The sequence below is a fragment of the Ictalurus furcatus genome, chromosome 13 (assembly GCF_023375685.1).
Source record: "Ictalurus furcatus strain D&B chromosome 13, Billie_1.0, whole genome shotgun sequence".
NCBI lineage: Eukaryota > Metazoa > Chordata > Actinopteri > Siluriformes > Ictaluridae > Ictalurus > Ictalurus furcatus.
In genome coordinates, this window is record NC_071267.1 from 9,886,237 (window position 1) to 9,896,338 (window position 10,102).

Below are 10,102 nucleotides of genomic sequence, written 5' to 3' on the forward strand. Positions count from 1 at the left end.
GTGGTATGTGTACAGGGATGAAACACACTGTTCAGGTGGATGAGATGGTCAACTACCTGAAGCGCTGGTGTACGAAGGAGTCTGATGGTAACGAGGTCGAAGGAGCCGATTTCACCACCACCGTGCAGCACATCCACTCTGTGTACCGCTACTTGCAAGCAGAGTGCTCCTTCGCACAGCTTCGAGAGCTCTTCCAGCACTCACCCGCTGTCTTCATAGAGTATGAAAGGTCAGAGAGCAAGAACTATACTATCAGGAAGCACACTTTCTTTCTTCTGGGATAAAAAAAAAAACAAACAAATGTAATGATTTTAGAAGTGATACAATGGATAAAAGAAGTGTAAGCTAGCCTCCAAAAGCTAACGTTCTAACTAGTTCTCTTGTATACGTCTTCAGGAAGGACGAGTGGTCCTCAGGACGCTTCTACCATCTCAAGGACGTGTGCTGGCGAGATCCAACAGAAATGTTTGTCAGATATAAGGAGCTGATCCGCAAGCCAGACAGCGGGGTCCAGGAACCTAAAGTACTGGCTCCATTTTATAGCAAATTGCCGGAAATGCAAGAACTGTTTAAGGTGGGCGTTTAGTTTTAGATTTGTGCAGTTGCTGTGTGAAAGAACTGAAACTGTCGCGTCTTGTTTATTCGCATTTTGAGTGAAAGCTCTTCGTGTCTTGTTTTTTATAGTCTTTGAATGTGGAGCCGTGTCCATCCATGAAGCAGTATGTGGACCTTTTGGAGGTTGTATGTGAATCATCGACACCCACAGGAGAGGTTCTTCAGGATATCTCCATCTTTTTTGCCAGACTGGGTGGGTGTTTTTATGTCGCAATCACACTAAAACCGTATCAGAGTGACTACGGCTTTACAGAATGCTGATGTTTTGTCTTTGGTTCTTTTTAACAAAAGCCGAAAAATGTAAAAAACCTACGCACACGGAGCAAGAGCAAGGTATCGAATTGAACCAGCACTACTGCAAAACGCTGAAAGGTTCGAGCATGCTAATGATATTTTATTCCATTTCATTTGAGATGTTTAATGCTGTGTCCACTTAAGCTTAAAGCAATTCGAGATGACTGCTTGCTTGGTATCATTTCTGGCAGATATGGTGTCTTGTATGAAGGTGTTTCCTACCAAGAAACAGGGTTGGGTCACACTGGCCCGGAAACCTATGATAGCAGACAACCCAAGCCTGGAGAAGATCTTCAAATCTTACACAGAAGTTTGCCTACTCAACCTGCCCTCGCCTCAGAAGAAAGCAGCCAACAGACAAGCGAAACCAAAAGGTAGTCCACTGACGTAGCGAATATTTGTTTAAAGGTGCGGTATGTCATTTTTATATCGATCCGAAAGTATAATAAATACTGGGAACGAATTGTATTTCTCAAAGGCAAGCAACACGAGGAGAAGCTGGCCTTCAATGAGAGAGACCGAGAGCTGTTCCTGGAGATCTGTGGTGTGAAGAAACTCTCCCAGTGTGTCACCACTGAACCCCAGACGGAGAACTACAGGCCGTGTCCAGCTATGCAGAACCTGGTGCGTGACCTCATCCCGTACATCCAGAGGTTCATCTACCACCACGATGAGCTCGGAGAAATCTACGAAGACCTGAAAGAGAGTGGAATTGCCCAGGAGATCAAGTCACTGAGCTTCGGTCAGGTAAGCATGTGCCCTTCTTGTCCATAACCTCCTAGATTCAATATTTGCCATTCCTGGCTTGGCTGCAGTGCCTGCTGAGTCATTGCTGGCTATTGCATCATGCCCTTTTAGTGGAGGACTGAAGAGAGCCTAAAGAGAGGATTGTTTTTTTTTTTGTTGTTGTTTTTTTTTTTTTTTTTTACACAGGTGGGAAAGCTGTACATTTATTACCGTCTGGAAAGGCCAGATGAGATCCCCATTGTAGAGAGCGAGGACATCATCTGTCTTCTGAAAGACCGGAAAGAGTTGTACGTTCAGAAGGACCATCTGTCATCCAAAATGGCCATCTGCAGGTATTTTGTCTAGTGCCCTGATTATACAAGGCCACGTAACACACTGTCTTTAACGAGACCGGAACTCGGGTTTGTGGTTAAGGTGTTATTGTGCTGCTCTGATTGCAGAGAGCTGGTGAAACTGTTCACCACTGAGAAGAGCTTCGTGGAGGAACTGAAACACTTTCTCGAGGAACTTGTTATCCGCATCAATGTAAGCACTTTCACCACACTCCCATGTAGGACTCTTTGCTGAAATCATTCCAAAATTTCAATTCAACAAGGAATAACTGATGAAATCTTTCTTAAATCCATACAGTACCGAGTACATTTATAAAATCTGTACTGTATTTTCATTGGGGAAATGTGTAGCATGTGAAAACCCCTTACATTGTAAAGATTTTGGTATTTTCTACTATATAGCAGTTTGAATCTAGAGCTTTTATATTTCTCTTTCTAACCAGATGTAAAGTTCTAACATTTTAAAGCCTGATTATCCCCAAAAGTAAAAATGGTGGAAATTGTATTTAAAGGAGCATCACGGACATTTTAGCAGACTGTATCTGATTACAGGTTTATCTCATTTTACCTACGACACATTTCAAGCTGTTCAATACCTCGATCATAGTGTGACGTTCTCCGTTTGAGATAATCTCACTTAGCTAACAAGGTTTAAGGTATCTTTAGGCACACTGACTGCTGTGTTTATTAAACTGGCTCCTTGCCCAACATGATCTTTGCTGCAAGATAGCGTAGACAGGGTTACAAAGTAAATGAATGTATTTCCATGTTGTTTTGAAGTACTTCATTTGTTAAAGTGTTATTCCTTTTCTTTGCCCAAACTGTATTTTTTTTTTGGTCTTTTAATGCCAGAGTGACATCCCACAGGTTTTCCCAGACCTGCACACAAAATGCTGTACAGATGAAAAATGTCAGACTTTTTCACTTTTGTTTACTTTGTGTGAATTTCCTGTTAGAATTGAGATGTTATTGATGTTCAACAGTCCTGGCTCTTCCTTAGCTTCTTCATCTTTGTTAGTACAACTAGACCTTATACTGTACTTCAGGCACCATCACAGTTACAGTTGAAGTCATATTTATTTAAATAATTATAATAATAATAATAATAATAATAATAGAGATCATAAAAACTGCATTTAGTTTTTTATTTAGTCCTGCCCTGAATGAGCTGTTTCACATAACAGATGTTTACATATAGTCTACACGATAATAACTGAATTTACACAAATGAACCAGTTTAACAGTTTACATTACGCTTGATTATTAATCCTGTGTGTCGTCACCTGGATGATCAACGACTGTTTTTATGTTTTGTGAGAGTTCTTCATGAGTACCTCGTTTGTCCTGAGAAGTTAAACCGCCCCACTGTTCTTCAGAAAAATCCTCTAAGTCCTGCACATTCTTTACTTTTCCAGCATCTTCTCCATATTGTACCCCTTTCCAATAGTGGGGGCGGGTGGTGGGGGGTGTAAACTTTTCAACAGGCTGATCGGTGTAAATTGTTATTATTTTGTCTTCTGGGAAACATGTAACTATCTTATGTAGCTTCTGAAGGTTGTACTAAATGAAAACTTTAAACAAAATAATAACAATTTACACACAATCATCCTGTTCAGAATTTGACGTCAACGTCTGGTATGTGAAATCGCGTATTCAGGGCAGTACTAAATAAAAAACTACATGCAATTTTTATCATCCCTTTTTATAAAAAATCTTTTTTAATGATTAACAAGGCGTATGTAAACTTATGAGCTCATCTGTACACACAGCCACTCGAATATAATCAGACTAACTATCACCAAAACCTGGTTTCTGGTTAACTCGAGTAGGTAGCAAACCTAGAAGGTGATTTTTGCCCCATAATGGCGAGCCTCTGATTTCCCAGACCCGAAGGAATGTTTTTCCTTAACTGGATGTCTGGCTCCTCAGTACACAGGTGATTCATAGCAGCTGTGGCTCCAGAGAGGCTCTGCAGTAGTGGGTCATATCTCTGGGGGATGCGTCATAGTCACCTGGCAACTGGAACTGATGCGCTAATCGAACACGCCTAAAGACGTTCTAATTATCGCATCAGGAGGCCAGAGAAGGAAATGTCTGGAGGAGATAACTTAATGTGACTGAGCGTGAATCATAGCATGACATGCTTATTGCCGCCTCCTTGTTCACAGCAGCGATCTGGCAGTCTAATATATCAGATTTATTTTCGCATTCGAGTTTGGAAAAAAACTTTCGACCTGGAAAACGATTGTAATCCCGTTTTGTTTTCACCTAGGATACGGATTCTTTGAAAAAATTACTGGATAGTAAAGACATTCAGGAGCTTCCTCGGGATGAAGAGCGATGGGAGGTTCCGGCACCGCTGGAGACACCTGAACCCAAGAGTAAGTTCCAGGCCTGGATGTGAATATCAGCTGTAGGGTAGTGAAGCAGGATCACATGCTCCGCTGATGTTTTATGTGCTTTTGAAGTCTCGCATGCGGCACATTTGCAGCTCTGATATGCACCGCTGCTTTAATCTCAGCGCCGTTCTGTTTCCAGTACTCTGTTATTTTCCTTCGTCTTCTATTCGTGTGTGGCGCACACATGGACGCACAGGCTGTGTGGCGTGCTCATATGCTAATAGGGATTTGTTCGGTGCAGTGCTCACTGACATGAAAGAGCAGCTGTTACCAGGGCTGCGGGAGTGCAGAGGAAGGAGGGAATCATCCCTCGCTCATCCTTTCCTCCAGACAGGAATCAATAGCCATCACATGCATGCATACACACACACATATATATATATATATATATAGATAGATAGATAGATAGATATAGATACACTACCAGTCAAAAGTTTAGACACACTCATTCTTTATTTTTATCCCCCCCCCCCCCCCCCCCCCCCCACATTTTAGAATAATAATAAAATCTTAAGACTCTGGAGGAACACAAATGGAACCATGGGAATTATGCTGTGATATAAAATCCAAAATAAATCAAAATAATTTAGTATTTTAGCATCTTCAAAGTAGACACGCTTTTTGCCTAGAATTTCCAGAAATGTATTCTTGGCATTTTCTCAACCGATTTCTTGAGGAATCTCCCCGAGATGCTTTTTAAACAGTATTAAAGGAGCTCCCACCTACGCTGGACACTTACTGGCTGCCTCTCGGTAATATTTCGCTCCAAGTCATCCGTTTAAACAAATATTTTTTGTAAATAAAATGTTAGTTTTCTAATGAAAGAAATGAATATGTTGGCACAATTATATATTTGTCTACAGCACCGATTTCAAACATTTAATCATATACCTTCCAAACTTTTGACCGGTAATGTGTATGTATGTGTGTATAGATCTCTATATCTATCTATCTATCTATCTATCTATCTATCTATCTATATATATATATATATATATATATATATAGATATATATATATATAGATAGATAGATATTCCATTACGCTAACCATGTTTAAGTGAAGGACAGAGTTATAATATAATAATAATAATAATAATAATAATAATAATAATAATAATAATAATCTTTTGATAAGCTCATTTTCACTTTAACACAGAATACTGCTGCTTAGTGATTTTTGTTTCATTTTGTTGTTAGAGCTTTTTCCCATCAGCTCATCAGGAACTCTGAGTGCACAAGACATGGAGATGAACACAGAGGAGGATGAGGAGGATAAGCTGCACTGCTGGCCTCCCAAAGCATCGATCAACAAAACAGGAAGCAGAAGCACAGGTGCATGCAGAGACTCTGTCGCTAGCTGCTAGAGTCTAGCAGCTAGACCATGTGACAGGCTGAGGGAAACAGGCTGTTGCTGTGCTTTAAATACAGAAATCCAATAGGGATAAGTTCCAATTCCATAAAACCCACAACTTATACTGTTATATTAGTGGTACTGCCTGTCAGGTTAACTTCCATGTAACAGGGTTTTAGCCTTATGGTATGCTTAGAACGTTTGTACTAGCTTCAGGATAGGCACACTTCAGTGCGCTTTATAAGAGGGCATCTGCTAAATGCCGTAGAAGTACATTTTAAATGGCTTGATACTGAAGATACTATTCATTCAAACTGCATTTTTCAAGTCACACTTTATTGTCATCCTGACAATATCCATGTTTTTGTGTTTATCTCATACTAAATACTTTTAGATCTTCACATGACATACAACATAAAACAAAGGCAACCTGAGTAAACACACAATACGGTTTTTATTTATTTATTTTTTTATTTTTATTGAAGAAGTGAAAAGTTATTTAACACCTATCACCCATGTGAAAAACTAATTACCCCCTTAAACTTAAAATCTGCTTGTACCACCCTTGGGAGCACTAACTGTAACCAAACGCTTCTGATAACTGGAGATCAGAGTTTCATTTACTTCTAGGACTAGGATTTACTCCTGTGCTTTGGATCGTTGTCTTGCTGCATAATCCAGTTGCACTCGAGTTTCAACTTACGGACTGAAGGCCGGACATTCTCCTTTAGGATTTTCTGGTAGAGAGCAGGATTCACGTTTCCATTAATTATTGTTGTTAAGTTGCCCAGGCCCTGAAGCAGCAAAGCATCCCCACACCATCACACTGCCACCACCATGATGATCTTTTTGTGGGATTCTGTGTTTGGGATACTGTCTTCCAAACAGTTCCACTTTCAACTCATCAATCCACAGAACATTCTCCCAAAAGGTTTGAGGATCATCAAGGTGTGTTTTGGCAAAATTCAGACGATGCTTAATGTTCTTTTAGGTTAGCAGTGGTTTTCACTTCGCCACTCTTCCATGGAGGCCATTTTTGCCCAGCGTCTTTCTGATAGTGGAGTCATGAACAGTGACCTTTATTGATGCATTATCATTTAAAAACTGCATTTTGTGTTCACTCAGGTTGCCTTTGTTTTAATTTTTGAAACAAGGACTGTATGTTCCTCACCTGTCCACTTGTGTGTACGCAGGAAAACCAAGCCAGGCAGTGGAGGCAGTAATGAAGATGTGGCCTCCTCCAGCACCTCTAACCTCTTCAGCTCCTCCTGTTTCTCCTGCATCTTCTGCTCATTGGGGCTCTGGAGCTGAAAGGAGCTCTTCCAGTACAAATGCTCAGGAAAATACAACAGAACTCAAGCAACACCGAGAGCCAGGCGCTCCAAGTATTCAGGGAATTCAGGGACCCAGGTCAAGTGGTAGCTTCCCACACGCAGAAGGTTAGTGCTTGTGTTAGCAGATGACAAGATCAAGAGCAGAATGATTTCCAGTGATGATGGAGTAACCGATCTTCATCACTGAGATGTTGAGTTATGTGTAGCAACCCTTTGTTACACTACGTTTAAGTGACACCGTGATAGCCATCCATCTATGTACATTCTATGTACATGATGAGATGCGATTTACTTGAGATTTTTTTCAATTCTATGCGAAGTAGCTATGATGTGGTAAAGCAACAAATCCAAACAATTGGTTCAAATGATTCTTCGAACCAAACCTATGGCGTGTGTGGTCCGACGTTTTCTCAGTCCCCCACTCACAACTTTAGTTACCTACTAGGGATGGGCGATATAGACTTAAAACTATATCATGATATTTGATTCGTTTTTTTTTGTTTTTTTCCCAGTAACGATATAAATGATGATATGAAACATTCAACACTATCTTTTTTTCCGCACGTCTCATCAGCATACAGTTTTGCGAGCCGTGCAAACACAAACGTTGATCCAAAAAAGGTCATCAACTTCATCTTTTTGACCATCGTCGAATACTAAATTCTACCAATTAAGCAGGCTTAAAATATAGAATATAGAATAGAATTTTATTCACAATTTACAATTCCAGTGAAAATGCAAACACCACTAGTCGCAGGATTTATAATCCAACCCCAGGAACAACAAAAGAAAACGATGTATCTGAACCACTTCCGTATTACAGGGGAAACTCCTCTTTTGGGGAATAATTCTTCCTCCTTGTCTAGGGTTGGAGCTCTGCCTTCTGCCACGCTTGTTCTCGTTCTACGTGTGAGAAGCCCACGTTGCAGTAAACTCCTCATTAACTATCTCTTCAATATCGCGGGATGACAAATTCTTATCGTGGGGAGGAATTGTACTGGTATATCATGGATGATGCGATATGGCACAGCCCTAGTTCCTACCTGCAGTCAGTTCCCATTTACTGTTTGACTTGCAGAAACGGAAGAAAAACCTATAATTGTGGTTCAATCATGTCCTGTCATGACCTCCAAGACAAATAAAGCTTGGAAGGAAGTAATAGTAATTGTTGGTGCCTTTGGTGAGTTTCCTAAATTGTAACATGTAAATCAAGCAACCAATTTCCACACTAACTACTACCATTTCTTATCGAAACCAAAATAATGTCGTGCACACCCAGGGTAAATGTAGGTTTATTCTTGATCTCGAAAAGGGCTTTCTAGTCAATATGTTTGTTTGTTTTTTTTCATTACACAGAACAAACTCCCAAAGCTGCTGTGCTGGTGGTCCATGGTGTTGATGCTCCTAATGAAGCCCATGTTGGGTCCAGTGTGGCTCCTGGCGAGCAAGCTGAGGCCGGCGTAGACAAGCTAGAGAGCAACAGCACTGCATCTACAGCAGGAGAACAACAACAACCCACACCGGGTTCAGAACAGTATGTTGTTTTGCTTCTGACTTGCTTAATGTCAGATCTGTTCTCTACATAAAGCCATTTCTGCAATTCTATTCTTCTACATTTAGGGTTCATAAGCCAGTCCAGCCTCCAGAAGTCATTGCAAGCCAGTTCCAGGGAAGCGTTATTCACCGTCCACCCATACCGCTGGAGAACGCAGTATGGACCAAACCGACAGTCGCAGAAGCAGTGCTGGAGGACCTCGCCCTAGACTTCAGTTTGCCCAACTCCCTGCTGGTATTAAACGGTTATGAGGACAACGATGATATCGGGAGATGGGGAGAGCAGCTGGTCTACTCGTTTCTCAACCGCTGGCGAGAAAGCGGAGAAGGACCACGAGAGATCACCTGGTCCAACGCCAACGGTGAGAGCGGCCAGCCGTACGATTTCAAACTGATCTTCCCAAGTGGCTGTAACACCACGCAAGAGGTGTTTGTGGAAGTCAAGACAACAGTCAAGCAGGAGAAGCACTTTATTCACCTGTCAGCCAACGAGCTCAACTTTGCACTGAAAGAGAAGGAAAAGTATCACATATACAGAGTGTACGGCGCCGGAGATTCACAACTTACCCGTCTCTGTCGGATCAAGAACCTTGCCCAGCATCTGCATTCCAAAGCACTGGAGTTGTTTTTATTTGTGTAGAGTGAAATTATTTATTCACACCTTTTGATCAGTTTTATTGTAAAAGTGTCGTTTTATTTTGCACTAGTGACTTTTTATGCACTTTAATGTCACGTTGGTCCACAATTTACGTAGTTTTAAAATGACTATAAGATCTTTTAGCTATTTTATACCTCTCTGTCTTGTGTTCTTGGAAATCTAGTCCTTTATATGTTTTATAATTTAAAATGATAAATTAATACACACGTTTTATTTTTCAGGTTGTTAGTTAATGTATGTCAATTTGTTCTTTATTTAGAAATATTAAACCAGAAATTATACATTCATTCATTATTCATTAATCGTTATCCATTAATCATTATAAAGCCAGACTGTACTGACTGTTGTGAGTGTCTTAATTAAATTTTACACCATATTGGAACGTTGTTTTTTTGTGTGTGTGGTTTCTTTTGTGCCCATTATGTGTGTGTTTGTACCTCATGTGCAGTGTTCCTGGGACAAGCTCCAGATCCACAGTTAGAATGAATGAATGAAGGGCATGAAATAAGGAAAATATAATAGATGACAAACGTTTGTGGACAGCTGACCAATCACTCCCATATGTTGTTTTTTGAGCATCCCTTAGCAGAGTTATTCCCCCTTTACTGTTATAATAAGCTCCACTCTTCTGGGAAGGCTTTCCACTAGATTTTTTAGCGTGGCTGTGGGGATTTGCTCATGTATAAACAAGAGCATTAGTGAGGTCAGGCACTGATGTTGGATGAGGAGGTCTGGGTTGCAGTCAGTGTTCCAATTCATCCTAAAGGTGTTCAGTGGGGTTGAGGTGCAGGACACTCTGGCTCTTCCAGTCCAACC

At 40.7% G+C, this 10,102-nt stretch overlaps 1 protein-coding gene across 7 annotated transcripts in view; it reads left to right on the forward strand.

Moving 5' to 3' along the window:
* Positions 1–9,673, forward strand: part of wu:fj29h11 (uncharacterized) — a 50,286-nt gene extending 40,613 nt beyond the window's left edge. For all 7 annotated transcript variants that reach the window (XM_053639074.1, XM_053639081.1, XM_053639079.1 and 4 more), the window contains 13 exons: positions 16–229; positions 397–574; positions 685–808; positions 907–987; positions 1,101–1,283; positions 1,388–1,656; positions 1,843–1,988; positions 2,097–2,181; positions 4,261–4,369; positions 5,587–5,721; positions 6,934–7,179; positions 8,431–8,608; positions 8,695–9,673. In XM_053639074.1, coding sequence (XP_053495049.1) covers positions 16–229; positions 397–574; positions 685–808; positions 907–987; positions 1,101–1,283; positions 1,388–1,656; positions 1,843–1,988; positions 2,097–2,181; positions 4,261–4,369; positions 5,587–5,721; positions 6,934–7,179; positions 8,431–8,608; positions 8,695–9,268 — 2,522 coding nt within the window. In that variant the 3' untranslated portion in view covers positions 9,269–9,673. The remainder of the gene's footprint in view (positions 1–15; positions 230–396; positions 575–684; positions 809–906; positions 988–1,100; positions 1,284–1,387; positions 1,657–1,842; positions 1,989–2,096; positions 2,182–4,260; positions 4,370–5,586; positions 5,722–6,933; positions 7,180–8,430; positions 8,609–8,694) is intronic.
* The last annotated feature ends 429 nt before the right edge of the window (positions 9,674–10,102 follow it).